The sequence below is a fragment of the Mytilus edulis genome, chromosome 8 (genome assembly GCF_963676685.1).
Source record: "Mytilus edulis chromosome 8, xbMytEdul2.2, whole genome shotgun sequence".
Classification (NCBI taxonomy): Eukaryota; Metazoa; Mollusca; class Bivalvia; order Mytilida; family Mytilidae; genus Mytilus; species Mytilus edulis.
In genome coordinates, this window is record NC_092351.1 from 82,593,556 (window position 1) to 82,617,089 (window position 23,534).

The following is a 23,534-nucleotide window of genomic DNA, read 5'->3' on the forward strand; positions in this document are numbered from 1 at the left end:
TTAAAGAAAAATCCGATTAAAAGTGGAACCCTGATGAAAATGGCTAAACCTTTCGGACATTTGGTACTTCTTTTCTTTGCTCTTCAGCGTCGTGATTCATTCAACTTTTGGGCCTTTATTATCAAACCGCGGGTCTAAAGTCCAAAATTTCAAGAAATTTATCATTTACAGTTCAGTTCAGTACAAGTACATAACCCCCATGAAATGCACAATTTCCAATTCCAATTCTACTGCGTACAGGTAGGCAATTTAGTGTGCGGTAAATACTAACATAATCAAATTATTAAGGAACATAGTTGTATACATATCAAGACGATCAGATATTAATACACATGATGAAAAGTACACGAATGTACTATTAGTGTTGAAGGAAATGGTACTACATATCCCAACCAAATCATCAAATTGCTGCAGGGAAATAGTGTTTGAAACGATGATCATCTTCACGTTCATTTCTGAACGACTATCTTTAGATAAACTAAGAAAAAACTGTTCACTACCCTTCAACGACTTACTAGACGGAATTTATTTTTCAAATGAAGGTAAATATTTTGTTTTATTATCTTACATACGAGTTCTTTAATTTGAATATAAAATTCAGAGATTCAATATGAGAATAACACAAATAAAGGCACATTATTTAAATAAAGAACGTTTGTGTAATATGGTATCAAAATTTGCTTCAAAGAAAAAATATTATAATGATTGTGCTTCATGGTAGTTTATTGTGTACCAGCCCTAATTTACCTCCAACAACATGTCTGAACGTCCGCAAATGACGACAAATTTCTTCATTTGTTGTGTTTTTATATAAAAATGTGTATGGTCAATATTATATTCATTTCACATGACAATGTATTGACATTACTATATAACTTCACAGTACTAATACGATAATGCAGGTTTGAGTGACATATCTCAAAGAAAAAAAAATTAACGTTCAAACCCATAGTTTTTCTATTAATCTAGTGCAAGACAATTTTTTGTTGACAATTTTTCTACTGACACACATCTATATAGTAGAAAACTAGGATAAATATACACCAAGGGTTAATCATTGTTTGTTTTTTCCATACTAGTTTATCTAGCTATAAAACCAATGTTTTGTTACCATTTTTTACATACGAAAATGCTTGTTACAAATCAGGAATACGATAATTGTTATCCAATCCTTTGATGCGTTTGAGCTTTTGATTGTGTCATTTGGTTAGGGACTTTTAGTTGTGAACAGTTATCGGTGTTCGGTATGTTTGTTATTTAACTTTTCTTGAGCAGATTCGATGTGCTACATTATTTTTTTGGAATATCTAAAAGACTGCCGGTTCGACTATACATTGAATAACAGCTCACCTATAAACCATAACAGGAGATATAAGCTTTAGAAATATTCATTTTTTTTTTCAAAGAAAACTTTGTATTAAAATATATTTTTTAATACATTTAAAGGCAACATTACAAAACATTTTTTTTCAAAAGTAACGAACAAAAAAGTATTTTAACTTGCAAAATGAATATCGAAACCTGATTTTGTATTGACGCTTTACAAATCATGTTACTTATTAAATCACTAGACATTAAACTTTAAAAAAAAAAACTTTTCTAAATGCAAGTCATATTGTGCAATTTAACTGAATATTAATTTCATGACATTTTATATTTTATAAAAAAGATCTGATAACTTTGCCGAAATGTGTACTGATACTTATCCCCAAATATGTAACGTGAACCGTAATCAATACAACAGTTGCCTTTAAAGGCTGGAACTTCATTCGGAACACGTGCGATTCACCAGATGTTTGTAGGGATTGCATTTGTCATATTTACAGCTCTTCTACAAACGCATGCACAGCATACCTTTGATCAACTTACTTCCTATGTTTGTTTGGATGTTTTTAAAAGAAAGGTAGATAGTCTGTTTACTATTTACTGGAATTTGATTGGACAATAAACATTACCTTAATTGCATGTCCATTTTTAACCTATTGTTTGTAAGTTGATCAAAGATTTGCTTTGCATGCTTTTATAGAAGAGCTGTAAACGAAACAAATGAAATATTTAGGTTTAAAAAATCTGATTAAAGTAAAGTCATGCAAAAAACGCAAAAACACATTGCATTTTACAACCAATTACATTATGATTATTCTTTTTTTGTTTTTGTTTTTGTTTATCGTAATCATAATCATATTTGTGAACTGTATTTGACCTAAGTTATTAAGTATAGTAAACATAAGGCGTCTCAGAGTCTCATGTACTTTTATTTGTGTATGTTGAATCTTCCCTATAGCATACAACGCGTGATATGATAGTTTACAGAATTTAGACATAATTCGACTAGTTGAAAATATTATAACCAAAGATACTTGATAGTACACATGTTACAAAAAAATCAGTCTTTGTATAAAAATGTACTGTTAAATATTTATCAAGTACTGTTTAATTTTGTACTAATAGCAATGTCTACTAATTAAAAAGTGTAACTATAACCATCTGCTCTACAGTTACAGACTTTGTACTTGATTTGGCCCTTTTTGACATTTTTTTTTAATCGAGCGCCATGCTTGAGTCTTTGGAGACGAAACGCGCGTCTGCGCAAATATAAAATTTCAATCATATTATCACTGACTTTCATATATTTAGACTTACGCATAGTTGATAATTAATGGCTATCAAAAAATAAATCTGTTCGGACACACGAACTATTCTTATATTTTTCTTCGTGATATCACAATCAGTATTTCAAAATCATTGATTCCTTTAAAGATATTTAACCGGAATTATTTTCATTAATTCCTTAACCGAAAGTTATGTCCTATAGTTGTCTTGAACTCATCAATATTCGTTTGGGGGTTTGCAAATAATTACGACAAACGAATCTCTCTATCAAAAAGTAATATCACGACAAATACTGAACCGAAATTACAAATGCGTTTTGGGAAATAAGTATGAACAAGTATTGCATTGATGGTATGTTTTAATTAATATAAACAATAACATGTTCTCGTTCCGTTAAACTGTTTTAGTTGTTGTAAATACTTTTTTTAATTTTTTTTGGCACTTATAGTCAATGAATTCTCAACTTATAAATCGAAATGACTCTGAATGTATTTATCTAAACTTACCTTATAGTTGAAAATTACTTATTCATGGGGTTTATTAGCAAAGACAATGTGTTGATTTAGATGTACTCTATGAAAATGTTATCAAGAAAGAAAAATTTTATTTTTAATATAAAACATTATTATTCATAATCGAAACATCGCAATGTGTTTTCTTTTGGAAAACTTTTTTTCAGTTATTAAGTAATATAAGTACTTTTTATCTTCATGATTACAGATTGCACGTTTTAGCCTATGTTTCCTTTTGGTATTTGGACTGGTTCCATGTCAGAGCAGAATACAGAGAGTATTGCTACCAGTTCCACGCTTCGTACCTATAGTTAATCCATACAATCAACAAGAAATAATATTGTTAAATGACGATAGATCTTCATCTTGTGAGTGTTTTTATAATGTGTTTACGTTATATTTAAGGTGGTACATAACAATACAGGTAGATAACTCTGTAAAACCTGCTTAAAATTTTAATCAAGTTATATTTTTAAGACAATATAAAGCTTCTCAATGGTCAAATTTAGTGTTTGTAAAACTGTTATATATCCAGCAAATGTTTTCCGATAATTTGTCTTGTCAAGATTTTTGAAATTTTGATATTTTTGTCAAAGGGTCAAAATAAATATTTTGTCAGAACTTTATGGAAGTTAACAGAGGCGAATTAATTTAAGTCAAGGTGTTTGGAATCACCTTAATTTTTTATTTTTTTTTTACTTTTCTTTTCAACAACTCTAATAAATCTATTAGGATTTTCATTCGCTCAGGAGTGGATCAATACTAGAATGAATAATAACAAACTATTTACAGCTGACTATGCGGGAAGGGTTTTGTGCATTGTTGAAGGTCGTACGGTGACCTATAGTTGTAAATTTCTGTGTCATTTTGGTCTCTTGTGGAGAGTTGTCTTATTGGCAATCATACCACATCTATTTATTTCATATTCATAAATTTTCCGCTACTGATATTATTTGCAAACGGAAGTTCTTACCGACAAAAAAATTCAGCTTAGATGGTATTCTTACCTGCATTTGGTATAAGAGATCCCTTTGTGTATGAAGCTTTAAGAACCCTAGTCCTAAATCATGTTTTTTTTTAACCCAATATATAACATGGTTTTTGCAACAGAATTATATAGAATATCAATTAAACATTTAATGGATGCAATAATGCTGAAACATGGATATTTGCACAATTATGTTGTATATACTTTTTACACAATTGCTATATACATTCTTTGTCCATTTAACGCCTTTTTGAGACGTCATAAATGTATAATCGCTCAGCTAAATTCAGGAGTCGTGATTTGGTGGGGTTCATTTTGCTCAGTCTTTTTTCCGTGTAATCTTGAGTTCTTTTTCAACTTCTCAGTTTGACTTTCCCTTCGATATTTTTCTGTCTGAACCCTTTTTTGTCAAACAAATGTTGAATTCAAAAATAATTTCAGCCTCGAAAGTACATTATTACGGACCATATATCTGTTTCTGTTGTAAATCTACATAAATAAATAACTTCGAATAATTGTTCCACATAAATACAGATTTATTCATGAGAACCCTTAAAGTAATTAAGGACTGAATATATCAAATAGATTACAAACTCTCATTTAACAAAAACACTGCTCTCATATATATGGTAAAAGCAATATTTCTAAAATAATATGTTTCTCAAAAAAATATAATTATTTATAAAACGTTTAAAGGTGGTCGCATCTTTGTTTTAAAATAACAAACTGTTTAAAAGACAGTTATTATTTGATATAAAATACATAACAGAAATTTAAAGCAAAACACAATATATTGTTTGTTTCCACATTTTTGAGTTTTAATCAAACAAATCTTTAACGGCAAATGAGTTTCTCATGAAAAACAGTAAGATGAATCACAAAAATATAGACAGCTGATTTTTCTATAGAAACTCCTTTTGTGGCTAAACTGTGTCACTTTAACTATTAAATTTAACTTTTAACATTAAAAGTTTGATGAGTTAACACAGATCATGTCGCGATTGCCACGCCTACAGTACAGTATTACTGTAACATTCAATGTGTTGAAGTCAGTTTTTGATAAGTTTTCTACAGATACATGTACAGCCATTTACTAATCAAATATTTGTATCTATGAAATAATCTTATAATTTTGTAAAATAGTGTTTATAGTCAAGTCGATTTGACAAAATGCTCAAATTGTGGTAAAAGCCTGAAATTTGGCATAGTAGTAGTATATATCATGGAAAACATTTTAAGCTATTGACCTACTCTGAAAGTCGAAATTTGCGGAAGAGGTGGCCATTTTAAAATGGTGGCCGTTCGATCTCTTTAGATTAATAAAAAAAGACATGAAAATGATATTAGAGAAGATATTGACATGAAACCTGTTTTTTAAGCCAAAATGGGTTGTCATTATTCGATAAAAATATTACCCATATTAAATCCGGCCATCTTGAAAAAAATGTGATTTTTTTAAGCTAAAATAGGTTGCCATTATTCGATTAAAAAAATGCATTGTCGAAGATATACAAATGATTTGTTTGAGCTATATAGACAGGACAAAAAGCGAGCCTATCCCCCCTCACCGATGTATTGTTCTGTTTCGTAGAGGTTACAAATTACTTTATATTTTCCGACAATGTACATTTATTGTTATTATCATTAGTTTACCGCCAACACTTGCAACTTTAGTTGTTGAAATCTGAATCACTGTCTCTAATGTTCAAAAGTAATCGAAAGTTAAAACGCTGACCACGAGGAGGATCATAAATTGAACTATTACTCTAAAAGCAATATTCGTGCCACCGCTTGTTCAACATAAAATAACAGGATAATTTTATTTTACAAGTACAAATAAAGCAAGAAAAAATTTGTACACCTGTCATTTATAATAGTTGGCTCTACAGGGTAATTCTTTTTGTTGATATTGTTCATTCGAAACATCTTTCAAAAACTTTGATTGCAGACATAATGAATTTCATATCATACGAGTAATGTTATAGGAAACATCAACTGCTCAAATGTTCTCAATTGACGTTAAAAATATCTAACAATAAATGAATGTACTTGTTTTGTCAAACCACTCTCTGTCTATCATATTCTATCACATTGTCATCTACATTTACATAGAGTAGTACAACCTAATACTGCCTTTAAACATTTGCATTTCCTTAGTAACTGTGTTCACTTTGACTTATAAGTTAAGCGCTTGCTGCAGGAAGTTATGATATAGTCATGTAGTATATTCATCATAGATGACAAGGATTGTCATCTGAGGACTTCATTTATATTAATGTTTTGGTAGCTATCTTGAATGATGGCCATTTTAAAAACATGATTTTCAAATAGAATCATATTCAAAACAGTGTGGCTGTGGCCATTGATTGACGACCTAAATTATCTCATTGACTGGGACAGATTAGGTAAACGTTTGTCTCTAACGACCACTGCTCACTATGTACTTGTTAAAGACACTTAAACTGTGGGTCACCAAAGGTTCTCAGCACCTAAATAAAGTAATTTGAAAAACTAATCAGGAATAACACGTTGTTTTGATTTTTTATATCAATAATATAAATCAAAACATAAAGGTTATTCCTGATTAATTAGTCGAATTATTTTATTATTAAAGGCGTTAAGAACCTTTGGTGACCCCACAGTTTAAATTCTGCAATAAGTAAATAGTGAGCAGTAGTAGTTACAGACAAACGTTCATATAATCTGCCCCAGTCAATGGGATTATTTTAGGTCGTCAATCAATGGCCACAGCCACACTGTTTTAAATATGATTCTATATCATCATTCGCTAATCTTATTAATTCATTGTTTGCATTCATACTTTTTTTACTAATTTATATTGGATGTTTACAAAGTGGTCGGATAAGGCATGCACATGTTAACAAAATAAAGATATCTGTATCAGAATTTCTGTTACACGTTTGCCTAAGTCACTTTTTAAAACAGAAATTACGTATATATGATATAATTTATGACCGAAAGTTGTTGTTGAAAAAGATCAAAATTGTATATTACGAAAACACTGGAGCTAGATATCAGAAGAACATAATGAGCGATTAGACTGGAAGGAATGTGTGAAACGTCTAGAGAGGAAATGTGAGGGTTTACAATGCCAAGCAGATACAAACAGAACAGACATAGACATTTGAGCTGGCAATCACTATTTTGATGCAAACATACGAAGATGTTGGGTCTTGAATGGGTTTTCCTTTCGCTCAATTTGAAACAGTTGAATGAGGGCTATGGAACTACAAAAGCACTCAAAAATCACCAGGCATAATGGCACAAATCCCTGTCAAACAAATTTTCAGACCTCAAAATATTTCGTCAGTAAAAGGGAAAACACACTTCAAATGTTGGAGATAAGTTGCCAATTGAAAGAAAACAATTAACAACAAAACACTGTAAAGTGGTACTGAATCAGCAAAAACAATGACTGTAATGTATTTTTTCTGTGGTGATGTATCTGAAGATCTCCATTATTCATTGACATTTTTAAATCGACAAAATAAGGACATGACTGTGCACCTGTACTACAAGACAAATTCCCTTAGCCAAAGTAAGAGCTGAAGATGTCAAATCACTAGTTTCCTGCTCAATGATGGATAAAACTTAACAACATATCAAACAGACAGAATAAAAGATAGAAAGAAAGCCAGGAATCTTTTATCCTTGGAGTTTTCAGTAAAAGGAAAAAGATACTTCTGATGTTGAAGATAAGTTGCCAATTAAAAGAAAACAATAAACAACAAAACACTGTAAAGTGGTACTGAATCAACAAAAGCAATAACTGCAATGTATTTTTTCTTTGGTGATGTATCTGAAGATCTCCATGATACATCGATAATTTTAAATCGACAAAATTAGGGCATGACTGTGTACCTGTACTACAAGACATATTCCCTTAGCCAAAGTAAGAGCTGAAGATGTCAAATCACTAGTTTCCTGCATGATGATTGATAAAACTTGACAACATATCAAATAGACAGAAAAAAAGACAGAGAGAAAGCCAGGAATCTTTTATCCTTAGAGTTTTCAGTAAAAGGGAAAAGATACTTCTGATGATGAAGATAAGTTGCCAATTGAAAGAAAACAATAAACAACAAAACACTGTAAAGTGGTACTGAATCAACAAAAACAATGACTGCAATGTATTTTTTCCTGTGGTGATGTATCTGAAGATCTCCATGATACATCGACATTTTTAAATCGACAAAATTAGAACATGACTGTGCACCTGTACTACAAGACATATTCCCTTAGCTGAAGATGTCAAATCACTAGTACCCTGCTTGATGATTGATAAAACTTGACAACATATCAAATAGACAGAATAAAAGACATAAAGAAAGCCAGGAATCTTTTATCCTTGGAGTTGTGCTTTCCAAAATAATAAAATACATTGACGGCACTTGGTCTGGAAGAGGTATTGTACCAATCCCCAAGCTTGCAAATCACGCTAAATTGTACAGTAAACGCCTGGAACAACATGGAGTTATCATGGAAGGAAGAACTGATACTACGCATCTTACAAAATTTGAATGTAGCTGCCATAGGATATCTGCAAGCATACAAGCAAGATAAATTAGTTCTCTTGATTTTCAACAAAGGTATTCGTAAAGCTCTGAAATAGACCTTATTATAAAAGGGTAAAAATGAAGGCATCACCATAGCCATAGCAGGCAAAATATATATGCTTGATACTAAGAATAGCTTTACAGGAACATTCAATAACAGCTAGCTCTTGAAACGATTTAGTTCAACAGACATTAGTTTCCTTAGTAAGAATGATACAGGATGGCCAAACATCAAGGCACAGTTCAGTAATATCGTTGACCTGAGACAACACTTACCATTTCTCAGCTATAATAGTTCAATTGTGCAACTCGTCGTCGAAAGGATATAACTGCAACTTATCAATCCTTAGATAGAGAATAAGATGTCTCAAATATTGTGGAACTGATTCATGTTGAAAGCCTACATTGAATGTCCCTGTAAATCTTTTTATAGTAGCAAGCATAACTCTTCAAACTATTCTAGTTACTTTGACTATGAAGAGGCCTTCACCATCACGACTAAAAGACATGGCCTTTTTCAGAACTTCCCCAACATATTCGTTGAGAACCGGAAAAAAACGCAACCTTTTATGTGTACTTGCATATCATCTATGGCAGCTAGTATTAATTTTTTCAGAAGTGTTGTATTAATCATTTCTTCCATGACATATCATATTTATTAAGAACGTTTACTGTACAATTTACCGATATCATCAATTTCAAATATTAAAACAATATCTGTTCCAGACTGTGAGTCGTAGCTGTTTTCTATCATTTTGGCAAGCCCCATCCGATGGATAACACAATCTTGACTTCTCGAATTCTGTATAATTGCCTTGTCGTGCAGTTTTAACAAACATTTAGCATGATATCTGCTCCCGAAATATCTCCAACACTGAGTATGGCTAAAAGAACAATGGTTAGTAGTTCATGTGACAGTCATGTACTCTATTGTCGATAATTATTGTCGATGATTCATGATAATAGTCAGATACCTCATCACAAAGAAAGAAAAAAAAACCTGCAATCATTGTTTGGTGGCTGGTTATTTTGCTGGTATTTCCAATCCGTGACTTATCTTAGACTTTTTTCGTTTTTCCTGACAAAATATATTTTGATCTTAAGATATGCTTTGACAGGATAGGTACCTTTTGCCTTGTTATTCTCCCATTACCTGACCTTCATTAACTTGTTGTCTGCTATATGGTCGAGTTGTTGTCGCTTTGACTCATACCCCATTTCCTTTCTCAATTTTAAAGGAACAGTTGTATGTTTACAAAAAATTACTGATTGCATATGTACCAGCTCAAATGTCTATGTCTCCTTTTTTGTATTTGCTTGGAATTGTAAATCCTCACTTTACGAAATTCTTTACAGGTTACTTATTTATTAGGTTTTTTTCAGCTCCAGTGATTTCAATACCTACGTATTTTTCCTTTTCAACATACAATAGTCATAACTCATATTGTATATACGCATTTTTTTTGTGGTAAAATAGTAAATAAGCCCTTCATGCTAAACTGCAATTAATAGAATTTACTTATTTCTTTAAATACATTTATTTGTTAACATATGCATGCCTTAAATGTTTTTGAGCACTTGGTGAATATATCCTATATGAATAGCAACAGTCATATGCATAAAAAAAAAGGTTAGCAAAACTAGTTGTAAATGCATATAAAACTTAGTATAAATTCAGAAAACAATGTAGGATAGCGAATAATGATATATTGGAACTTTACGTTTCCAAAACGGCCACCATTCAAGATGGCAACTACATACTTCAATAGTCCTCATTTGATATTCTTTGTCATAAGAAATACGAAAGTTTATCAAAAGTGGTAAAGTAATATATTTTTCATATTTTTTCTAATATTTTTTATTATTTTTTTTGGACATGAGCCGCCATTTTGATTTTTTGAATTCGTTCCATAGCTACAAATGTTAGTTATAACCTCAACTAACACTCTGCAAAGTTTGATGCTTTTACCACAATCTGAACAATTGTTTCACAAATCGACTGGACTATTAGTCAATTTGTCACTGTTTTAATTATTTTCTAAGATTAACACCAACCTTAAGTGGGTTTTTTTTTAAGTTAATTTGATTAACATAAGTCCATAACGTCTTGATGAAAAATATAACAAAAGTCTAGTTTTTAATTATAATAGCCCAAAAAGGGTAAATATCAATTATCATTAAGAATAAGATACTTTCAAATAGCCATAGCGAGAAACGTGCACAACTGATGTTTTCTTCTTCCATTACTTTCTGACAGTCATTTTAACACAAAAATCAAGTTGAGAAACAATGTTGGGGTCCTGAAAGATACATTTTTAGGTTTAACCGACTTAAACTCCTCTTTGCATGACAGTTAAATGTACTTATCAGTTTAGATATCATTAATAGTTTTATAAATATAAATATATTATAGCATCACATTAGTTTATTAAACATTGTATCTTTCAATTGGTTGAATATATAACATTTTAACAAACACTTATTTTGATCATTAAGAAGTTTCATGTTTTCTTGACAATAGAATGTGATTAAAATGTTCAGCTTATTTTACAGAGTTACCTCCCTGTAGTTTTATATACCACCATTAAAATGTGTTCAAACGGATCAAAAATCTTTTGACATTTAGTTTGACGTTTAAAAGTATAAGAGAAAAATTGGACATTAACACAATGTTAAGAATCTTTTGAAAAAGTTCTTAATGTAAAGAAACTTTTAAAACCAATTATCAATTAAGATAAAAAGTAGACTGATAATAATGATTGATTTAGAAACTAAATACCTGTAACAATTGGTAATACTAGTAGTTAAAGCATTCGTTTTATTTTTCAACAGACCCTTTCTTCGGAGTACCAATGTCCAGTATGGAAATGACTGAAACGCAAACATTGGCTGCTGTTGCAGGTAAACGTGATTACTTTACATTTGTGTATTTAAAACACATAAAACGTATCCCTATAAACACATATGAAACAAACAAATACATTTCTGAAATACTACGATAGGCAGATTTCAATTCAGACATAGTGCCTAAAGTCAATTGAGATTTATGTTAAAATATCAATATACTACAACTGTCATGGCTATGATACCTCCATTTTGTTTTAAACACAAAATATTATATCACAGTGCGACTGTGTACAAAGTCAATTTCATGTCATTTTACTTGACCTCACAAGGAGATTTCTTGAGATAGAAGTTCGTTCTGTTTTTGTGTTTCCAAATATGCTTACCATATTTGTAACAAAAGTTAGCTGCATTGTTAATCAATTGAAGATAAATTTCAGCCGAATGATCAACGTTTTCTGTATTTACCAGGTAACTACTTATGGGACAATATGTCACTATGCCTGTATACATCTTACGCCTACAATACCACAAATCAGTAATTAAAGTATACGTTTTCTCTAACTAAGGGGAATTTAATACACATTTTTGATAAAACAAACAAAAACAAAATGTTAACTTTTTCGCTTTTATACATGTATTAAAAAGAAGGAAGAATATAAAGTTAGTGATTTGGCCGGCATGTCAGTAACTGCTAGTAGTCCTTTATTATTGTATGTATCATTGTCATGTTATTTAGTTTCTTTTGTTACCTATTCTGACATCGAACTCGGACTTTTTTAACTGAGTTTTACTGTGCGTATTGTTGTGTGTTTGTTTTTTTTTTTCTACATTGGCTAAAGGTATAGGGGAAGGGTTGAGATCTTTAAAACATGTGTGTACATGTTGTATATTTGATAATTTCCATTCTAAATTCTATCCCACGTCTAAGGTCAACTTATTTTAAAAGAGTCATGTCGTCCAGACTCATTCATGATATTGTCTCGTCATTATATATTTGACGTTTAGTTATCATGAAAATCAGACAAATATCTTTTAAGAATAAATTGAAAATATTTGTTTTGAATTTGATAGACAGATTTGTTTTGTTATCATCTTTAAAAAAAATAAAGCTCGAAACACCTTCTTTTATTTTATATTAAGGAGGTATTTATTGACAGGCAAATCTCTGTTAAAGTTAGCACCAATCAATCAATCGATTAATTTTCATTTAATAAGGGATAGTTTAGTATTAATTAAGCAAATTGAAACAACAAGTAATTTAACGAGAAGACATATTGAAACTTGAAAATACATTGATTAAGAAAATATTTAAAGAAACTTAGGAAATAAATGTATACTCGACCGTTTAAATACCCTACATGCCCTAATATCAGAATATTCAGAATACTGTGGATCGTTAGTTTCGTTGGTACAAATGTTCGTTGATTGATGAGAACTTGCATTTTCGTTGATATTTATTTTCTTGGTTTTGTTAATTTTGCATCAATTCCTAAAAAAAAATTCCCAATCGCAAAACATTGGTATTCGTTGATATCAACAAAATCACTGAAAATTGGCATCCAACGAATAATAATGAATCCATAATATTGGTTTTGTCCTTGTAGCGGTAACAATGGTCGCAGTTGCAACGATGATGAACATGGTATCCACGACAACGACGACAACGACAACAACCTCTCCAACCATGGCACCAGTGATTACAGCGAATGTCCCCATAGAAACTACGATAGCTCCAAGTATTATATTTGATTTTAGTTTTAACCCTATCGTAATTTGGTAATTCATTGCAATATTAATCTCTGTGAAGGTATAATGGACTTACCGTTTCGAATTTTCCTCGGAGTGCAGTATTTTTGTTGGTTTCATGTTTTTCATATATAAACCTCTTAACTGGTCTTCCTTAAAAAAATTAAACTGAAAAAGTCTGGCAATATTCAATGGAATATTTTTTTTAACCGAAAGGCTGGTGCAGTCGCGTCTTCCGTTTCTCTGACATTTGTGTGTAGGTACGTTAAGTTAAGGTTTCTACACAGTTTCTGCTCTAATTAATATTGTCTTTTGTGTTAGCATAGTTCGAAATGCATTCTAAAACTAGGGGAAAGGATGTCGTTATAACATTAATGCTATAAGTAACAGTTCATAATGACCAAAAGAAATGTATTCAAAAAAAGGAGACAATATCACGAACAATGAAATACAGTGTTGCCATGACCATGACTATAGAGGTAGAAAAATTCTCGTTCATAACTTTCTTCATTTCTACATTTACAGGCTTTTGCTTCTAGTATAAAAGGGGATCTTATTCATATTCGTGCATACTGAAAACCCAATAGCACAAAGTTAATACCGCCAAAAAGACAAACACCAATATATAAACCATACAAATATGAAGACTGAATGATCACAGGTGCTATAGAATTGTGACCTATGTTACACATAGCACATGTCATGTTGTGTGTTTGTGTATAACGTCGCTGATAGGTCAAACTCCCCGATAAATTATGCAGAATTTAATGTTGATTCATGGTAAACCGCCTTATTGGATTGTACAATCGCAGTAAACATTCGGTCTACTTCATTGCCTCAATTTGCAAATTTGGAGACAGATTCACAAGTTATTGGTTAGACTATATATGTATATAAACAAAACTTAGTGAGTTATTGCATTGTCCAAAATAGGGACGAAAGATACCAAAGGAACAATCAAACTCATAAATCTAAAACAAATTGACAAAATATTCGGTGACACCATTTTTTCTTTTAATTTTCTAAAAACATATCATAAAACCTTTCTTTTAATACTTTATTTTAGAATTTTATCTCGTAGATTTTTTCTTATTCTCAACAATGAGTTTTTTTTTCATGTTAAATCTCAACGTGCTTTAAGAGCCTAGATAATGAACGATTTACAAATCTTCTATAAATCAAAATTATAAAATCAAGAATATAGTATTCATATACTTTTGATTCATTATCATTCGTTTAATATTAGTGTTAATTGATATCATGGGTATTGGGTTACCATCATTTAAAAGCTTCACAAAGTATATATTTATATTCGCTGCATGCACATTTTTTTAAAATCCTCAAATAAACAGCTTATTTTGTATCCACGATAATATCAACACCAGAAACATTATTCGATTGATCACATATACTATCACTGTATGTTATGTTGCATCAATAATAATCTATTAATATTAATTCAATCATATATAACAATACGTAATGTTTTTTTGTTGGTTTTTTTTTTTTGGAGGGAAGGGTTTGTTTGGGCTTTTTTTTTTGGAATAGTGTGGAAAAGGGGGGGGGGGGGGTGTTGGTAAAATATAAACGCTGAGAATGACAGGTCATTATTATCAACCAAATGCTGTATTCTTCTTAAAAATGCATATTAATATTTTATAAAACGAAGAAATACCAAATAAGGAAGAAACACAAAATAACGAAGAAATACAAAACGAAGACGAAACACAAAATAAAGAAGTAATACAAAATACAAACAAATAACCTTGAATACCAAAACTTAGATTTTGGGGTAACCATGGGGATATCTTTTGAACGTTAAATATACAAATTCTCAAAATTGATCATGACTCGTAGTCATTGATGTTTTTAAGTACCAAACGGAAATCGACTTTGTGACGTTTGAATAAACATTCATACGACTTCGTCATTGAAAATATCACCTTAGTTCAAATTCATAGACGACCTGCCTCATGATATGTGGTTAAATATAGAGCAATTGGTTTAATCCAGAAGAATATCTGAATCACACCTTCCTTGATTAAAAAAACGTAGACTGACAAATGAATTGAACTTTTCCTTTTTAAGGAGTGAAATATTTGTTTGGGATATATGTTATATTGTCAATGTCTTTCCTGTTTCGTTTTATCATATTTATACTTAAAGTTGAGAAGCTAAAAACAATAACAAACTTGCTGCAGTCACTTTATATAGGGTTATTTGATATTAGACAACATAACCAACAATTTATTTATAAGTGCAGACCCATGTGCATCAGCTCCTTGTCTGAATAACGGTACTTACCCCAAAATGAAATAACGTCACGTCATTGGTTAAATTTCCTTGTTTATGACATTTTAAACCAATCACGACGTTTAGGGGTACATTTTTGAAAAGAATACCCAGAATGCATTAGATTCTGAAACGGCGTATTTAATTATAATTTCAGATCCATGTGCATTAGCTCCTTGTCTGAATGGCGGTACCTGCCAATCGATTGGTAATAACTTTCAGTGCCAATGTGCAATTGGATTTGATGGTACCACGTGCGAAACAGTGGGTGCTAATGGTGTGTATTTACATTTTTAGCTCACCTGGCTCGAAGGTTTAACCATTTTTCGTAAATCTTAGTAATCTTTTACAAAAATCCTCTTCTATGAAACTACTGGGCCAAATTAATCCAAACTTGGCCACAATCATCATTGGGGTATCTAGTTTTAAAAATGTGTGGCGTGACCCTTCGATCCAATCAAGATGGCCGCCATGGCCAAAAATAGTACATAGGGGCGAAATGTAGATTATGGCTTATATCTCTGAAACCAAAGCATTTAGAGCAAATCTGACAGAAGCTAACTTGTTTATCAGGTCAAGATCTATCTGCCCTGAAATTTTCAGACAAAACAGACAACCTGTTGTTGGGTTACTGCCACAGAACTAGTAATTTTAAGGAAATTTTGCAGTTCTTGGTTATAATCTTGAATATTATAATAGATAGAGATAAACTTAAACAGCAATAATGTTCAGCAAAGTAAGATCTACAAATAAGTCAATATGACCAAAATTGTCAGTTGACCTATTAAGGAGTTATTGCCCTTTATAGTCAATTTTTACCAATTTTCATAAATTTTTAGAATATATTTTCCACTGTAATTACTTGGCCAAGTTCATTATAGATAGAGATAATTATAGCAAGAAGAATGTCCAGTAAAGTAAGATCTACAAACACATCATGATCACCAAAACACAATTTGGTCATGAATTTATCTGTGTCCATTGTTTAATATGCACGTAGACCAAGATGAGCGACACAGGCTCTTGAGAGCCTCTAGTTTTAAACAACACGACTATCAATTAAGTAATCAATCCTAATTAATTAATTAATCGTAAAAAAAAATCTAATTAAATAACTTTTGAAATGCATATTTTTTAACTGATATTAATGCCATAGAGGTTACATTGTAGTTTCAATTGTGCATTTATGTGTGTTTTCGAGTTACAGTTTGTTTCCCTTCTTTAATATGTTTTTTTTATAATTTTGTAATGTTACATTGAAAAAAAAAATTATTGTGTTATTTGTGTGGTTTTTTTGTGTTATTTGTGTGTTTTATCCATTGATATATTTTTATTTTTTAGGGATTGGGAAATAATAGTTTTCGTTGACCAGGCGTTAGAGAGACATGCATTCATCAAACTGTGTTATAGTCATGAACTAACGTATATAGTGTCATTGGTATTAAGACAAATCATAACAGGAAGTTGTGAGAACATTAAAAAACTGATAGTGATAAAATTAAATAAACAATGTCAAAATGTTCAGGCTTTAATGAGTTCTTATTTGATGTAATTTTATGCAAAAATACGATCTATTATGTCTTATACTGTATAATGTTTTGTAATAACTACTGATGGTAAGCGGATGGTCGTAACGTAACGTATTGACCATCCAAAAATATGGGAGACAACTCTACGGAAAAGTTTTTCTTTTTCGATTTTCCTGCAGTAAAAGGTTTATTTGAGCCAAACCGCTAATTTCATATACACTTATCGTCAGTACGTTGATATTTAAACAAAATTTGATACATAAAATAATTCCAATTTTCGTAAAAAAGTCATTAAAAAATTCGAGCATGATGGTCGTAACTTTAAATGTGTGATGGTCGTAAAGTCAACTATTGTATTTTGGATGTTGGTCGTAACGGACACAAGATGGTCGTAACTTTGAAAGATGATCGAAACTCGAGTATTTAAACGAACTTTTATTAAAATATTTTGAAAGTAAAACTAATAAACTCAGATGTCATATATATGGTTTGCTACAAACAATAGTATTTATTACTCTGATAATAGTATGCAGAAATTAAGCTAACGAATTTTTAAACATACACAGTTCTGGTGTATTCCAAACGCCTATCATTTAAGAGTAACAGTGAAAACTAGTCAACTCGCATTAAAAGCTAAATGGTATTTTAGGGTTGATATTAATAGATTTTTTCTTATTTCCGACTTTTTATTATCTGCAATAATGTCGGTAGACGAATTTTATAAACGTACAACTTTGAACAATCGTCTTTAACTTTTAATCAGCTATTGAAGTTCTTATAAACCATCGGCTTTCAAATATTCGGCTTTTGGTCGTTCATGATGAAATTAAATCTACAAATCAACTTCGGAAACCTGGAGTTTTTAACGTGTTGTCCTTATTTTTTGTCGATTAAATAACGATCATATATTGCGGTATATCATTGATATTAGTTCTAAGTATTGGTATGGAATGAAACTAAATCCATGGTGTCCCAATGAAAATTGTGTTAACCTCGAAAGTTGGAATGTTGTTGATATATATTTAACACTGCTACACGAGCTGAATTTAAGAGTAAGATAAAATACTAGTTTGTAGCCAGGCTTGTTGCCAGAATAATGTCAATGTAAATTTCTGTGATTTTATTTCATAACTTTTAATACTGTTTTATGTTGTTACAAACTTTCACAAATCCATATGTCGTAATCTGCTCTAGGTACAATTAGTAAAATAGAACTTAATGACATTTTGAGATAACGGATTACGCTAAACAGGTTCTTGTGAATAGACCAAATTTGTCAAATTTGTATTTATTAGTGTCGTTTTAATCAGAAATAGAAGGAATTCAACTGTATTGATATAGAACACGATGTTGACGTTAAATATGATTGCTGAGAACGTAGTCAGATCGCGCTATGAACGTAGAAAATTCGTGGTAAGAACGTGTTATAATCGCAGTAAGATCGTGTTGCAATCGGATAACTCGTGGTATGGTCGTAGTGAGAACGTGAAGAGCGTAGAGAGATCTTGATAAGCGTAGTGAGGTCGAAGAATACGCGCGATGAGAACGTGGTGTAATCGTAGCGGGATCTTTGTAGAAGCGTATAAAGGACGTAGTAGCATCGTGAAAGAAACGAAAATTTTCATTTTCATGCCGCTCATACCGCGACCTCAACACGATCTAAATTTATTTTAAGTCGCGGTGAGCGTGGTGCGATCGTGGTCTAGTGGGACTGGGGCTTAAGCGTTTCCTATAATAGTTTGGAAATCATTGTATAGATTAGTGGACCTTTTTACTTGAGGGTCCCTATCCATAAAGAGCTATACTAAACTCTTAAACCCAAATCTTACCATTACCCATACCTAAATACAACACTAGCCCTAACTCTAAAACCTAACCCTTACCAACAACATCCCCTGGCCTAGCCTTAACGCTAAAATATAGGGACCCGTCAGGTAAAAGAAGGCCCGATATTGGAATTTTTCTCAAAATGATTAGATTGAAACAGATGGTTACGGATTTCATGAAATCGACAGTGATTACAAAAATGAAAAGTAACCATCATTATTTGATGGCTGATACGATGGAACTACGTTTCACGTTTTAACGGTCTTCTAATTTTGTTTTGTCGTCTGATTAGTCTAACACTGTAACAGTTGTAACCTCCGCCTTGTTATGCTTTTTCGGAGATAGTTGATTTGTGCATTTATACTGGGCGTGTCTTATTTCATATCAAGATAAATAAAGGCAACAGTAGTATACCGCTGTTCAAACTCATAAATCCATGGAAAAAAAACAAAATCGGGGTAACAAACTAAAACTGAGGGAAATGCATTAAATACAAGAGGAGAACAACGACACAACACTACAGTGTAACACACACAGAAACGAACCGAGCATCAGACAAAATCCCACGAGAATAACAAATATAACATCAACACCAAATACATGAATGAAGATTAAACGCACTTATTTTTTGTATTCGAATGTCAGATGATGAATTCATATAATATAAGTCATTAATCCTTGCATGCATATATTTTTTAGAAACACAATAATGTTTTCTAAAGCAGATAAGTCACTCATACTGTTTTCCGTTACAGTTTAAATGGATTAATCAGAATCTAGTTGTGTCCTTAAATAGTTAGGAAATCATTGTACAAGGATATTTGAATTTTTCATGTTTTATTTTTAAATTCTAATGGATTAACGAGAGTTGAACATTAATATTTAATATAAACTTAATTCCATGTGAAATATATCAGAAGTTCCTACCGCAATATTTTTTTCAATCTAACTATGTGAACTTAAGAACAGGAATACTTGTTCCCTTGTATTAAAAACCAATATCGTCAAAGTGCCATCAATGCTTACTGATCCAAATATAAGTCAGTATTGGTAAACTTGAGGTTGGAATGTAATTTAAAACCTGTGCAATTCTCACTGCGTTGTACGAATATTGATAGTTTAGAGATATCCATTCTAGCATTGTTGTTATTTGTACTTTTGATTTATCATATTAAAAAAACTAAAGTTAGCACAAGAATAATCTTAATATCGTATTTTACGGCCTAGCAGAAAACACCACTGAATATGACAAATTTAAGTCTGATTGAAAAGTTTGTAGTGCATATTTACAACGTGTGTGTTGTATGTTCATGTTTCTCATTAACAGGTAAAGTACAAGAACGAGATACATGTATCTGCAAGGCAAAGTGCGTCTCGTCGAATTCAGGTAAAGTACAATGTACATTAAATAAATCAGATTCTCGTCGTACATGTTTAAATGGTGCACCTTACAAGAGGGTTTGGATTAGTTTAATAAAAATTTTAATTAATGAGCAAATTGTCTGTAAAATTCACCCAAAAAAGGATGTAACCGATTTCCTTTTTTTTTTTTGGTATGTTTTGCTAAAGATAAAAAAGAAAAATATTCATTGTAATGAAATCCTTTTTAAGTGGTTTTGGATTACGGTTCACTATTTCTTAACATATATATATTAGTCATACAGATACTTATTTAGAAATAAATTCTATTGAATAATCTGTTATTTTGGAAATATGTGGTATGATTGCAATAAGACACATTTCGACAAGAGACAAACTGACGTAGATTGCAGCGTTCATGGGTAAACGCAATGACAAAATCAAAAGGTCACACTCGTGAAAAGGGGACAGGGTTGTCGTCCGTCTAGCGAGTGGTTTTGGATTCAAGTTGGTGTTTTTTTAATACAAGAGTAACCTTTCGCATCTGTCGTCATGATAACATGATAAAAGATCACTTAAGTAAACGCAATTACTAAAAACTAAAAATAAAGAAAATAATTATTATATTTTTAATTGTTTTCTTTTACTTTTGAAATTTCTGAAATACAATGTTTTATATAATTATAAATATACTAATTGTTAAAAAAAAAGTTTTAAGTCAGTGTTGACACCTATAGATTTACCGTTTTCTATAAACAGGAAATGTCTATCACATGTCAGAAATGTTTTCCACTTGTTTCATATGAATATGATCTTTTGATTTTGATATTTGATAAGGGACTTTCCGATCAGAATTTTCTTTGCAGTTAGGCATATTCGTTACGTTATTTTATCAATAAATATTGCTTTTTTTATAAAAATTTGCAATGCTGTTTTTTTTTTTTTTTAAATAATTTCAGACTACAAATGTTTGATCGGTTGAGCGGCGAGGTAGATTATGCCCAATAATTGATCGATTTGTTGCTTTAAGCCATTAAAAAATTGTAAACAAAACATATTAACACAGCATGCTGTATGTATTTTGATTACTTTTTCTATTTCTGTTTCTGGTATTGCATGAAGGTCTGGATAGAAGTTCTTCGTATCTACTCTTTAATTTTAATACCATTTGCTATTTCTTATTAGCTTTGCCCATTATTCTCAATTCTTTATATTTTTACACCTCATTATTCTCTATTCTATATGTCGTTGTTTATTCTTTATATTCGGGAACTTTATTCTACACCTAGTCCCCTTTTCTTTTCTTGAGTTCTATTCTGTAAACCCCTTTCATGACCCTCTTGTATTAATCAATGATCGATTACATGATTATTACCAATGTTATTTCAACTGATCGGGCGGAGCTCATGTTTTATTTTGCATAAGGACAGTCTTTTTGAAGATGTGTGTGATAAGGATGATTGCCGTTATAATTAGGTCTTTCCACCTTTCCGTGGAAAGACCTATTGCTTTGTTCTGATTATTATTATTATTATTATTTATTTTTTTATTCTTCCGCCTAAATTTTTTCTTGCGTATTATTGATGTTTCAAAAGATGTCGCTTAGATATTTGGAATATGATATCGTATAGTTTATACGCTTTAAAAATTTTCAACCGCGTAACAAAATACTTTACGTTGTAAGAGTTATCTCCCCAAACACTGTTTTTCTTGTGGCCACTACTCCTTCACAACCGTAAAAGATTACGACAAATTTATTTTAACAAATTGCTCGTTACATCTTCAGGATTAGGCAATTCATTTGGACCGAAGCTTTCCAGAGACTCCATATGAGAGTTAATTCCCCTTATGTAAATGATATAAGTATTATGCATTTCTAACTGGTAAACCATAAGTCATAGAGACCTAGGGTCTTCAGATTTGAGGTCCTTGGTCCAAAAAAAATGAAAATGAGATCAAGGTCAAAGGTCCAGGTCATGTTCTAAATTTTGATTTTTGCTTATTTGCACTGATTTTCAAATACCGTATGACATATCGACAAATAATTTTTCATAAATTGTTAGTTGCGACATGTCCTTACTTGTATATTTTGGGTGAAAGGGTGCGCCAACAATAAATGGGAGTTTTTGCCCATCTTATATTTAGGTTTACCCGTAAAGGGATATTACTCTTTAACATGTTTAACCAAACATATTAAAGACCTAGGGTCTTTTGATTCAAGATCCTTGGTTTGTGACCTTGAAATTGAGGTCAAGGTCATAGGTTAATAGGACGTCCTAGATTTTGACCTTTGCTTTAAATTGATATTAATACATCATAAAGCTATAGGAACTAACATTTTAAACTGATTTTTCATATTTCAATGTCAAAATAGATCTTATACTTGTGGAAAGACCTTCAATTGTTCTCTGAACAATTGGTTTTTAATTATTATTGAATTATAATCACTAATCAGTGTCACAAAAAAAACACATATACAAAAGAACTGAGTGTTTGATATGGGACGAATATTTGGACACTTCATTGATGAGCTTATCCCAAAACTCCTATCTATAGATGGACTGGTCTTCAATGAGCGAACTTCTTAAACTCCGCCCAGTCAAGTGAAATAAATCTAGTAATACTGTAACGTTAATGGGTCATCGTAAATTCCCCTTTTTCTATTTTTAGATATTATATATGACTATACTTGTCCGGTCACTTTTTCGCGGGGATCGTTTTTCTCGTGCTTGAGGCTCATACTTGGATATTTAAACCTCGTCAGGGCAGTATTTTTTTAGATTGTGGAACACTTTCGTACTGGTAAGCTGTACTTTAAATTTCATTTTTTTTTTTTTTTATGTTTGACTTAAATATCTATTTCTTCACATTTGATATATTTCTTTTCGGTCTTGTAGTCAAACATTTCTAAAATATCAAATTTATGTTCCGTTCCAGAATAAATAGAGGGAATTGTACACAGCTTGATATTTTATGATTTCGGGTTTATAAAGAGATAGAGTTCATTTTGATAGCGATATTTAGACAGATGGTTATGGAGTAACGGTCGTCAATCTACGGAACTGTTCCTGCATTACTCTGAAATAGAATTTTGTATTATCGCATATTTTAGTTTTGGGTCTTGAACTGGTCAATGATATTGAAAAACGTTTTAAGACATTGCTCTGGTTGGACTGAAAATTAAACGGGTATAGATACTTTAGTCTATTTTCCGAGTTCTATTTTTTAAACTACTGTTTATATC

The 23,534-nt window shown here is 31.2% G+C and overlaps 1 protein-coding gene across 1 annotated transcript; it reads left to right on the forward strand.

The window, feature by feature from the left end:
* Positions 1-351: 351 nt before the first annotated feature.
* LOC139487150 (vasorin-like) lies at positions 352-17,101 on the forward strand. Its single transcript, XM_071272128.1, has 6 exons — positions 352-542; positions 3,334-3,493; positions 11,523-11,591; positions 13,142-13,273; positions 15,733-15,852; positions 16,917-17,101. Exons 1-6 carry the CDS (start codon positions 537-539, stop codon positions 16,928-16,930), a joined length of 501 nt encoding a protein of 166 aa, XP_071128229.1. The 5' UTR covers positions 352-536; the 3' UTR covers positions 16,931-17,101.
* Positions 17,102-23,534: the final 6,433 nt, after the last annotated feature.

What these genes read in the sequence shown, in the direction of transcription:
- LOC139487150 (XM_071272128.1), top strand. An exon ending in AACATTGGCTGCTGTTGCAG is followed by an intron (nt 11,592 to 13,141) that starts GTAAACGTGATT and finishes TTGTCCTTGTAG; the next exon opens with CGGTAACAATGGTCGCAGTT. An exon ending in AGAAACTACGATAGCTCCAA is followed by an intron (nt 13,274 to 15,732) that starts GTATTATATTTG and finishes TTATAATTTCAG; the next exon opens with ATCCATGTGCATTAGCTCCT.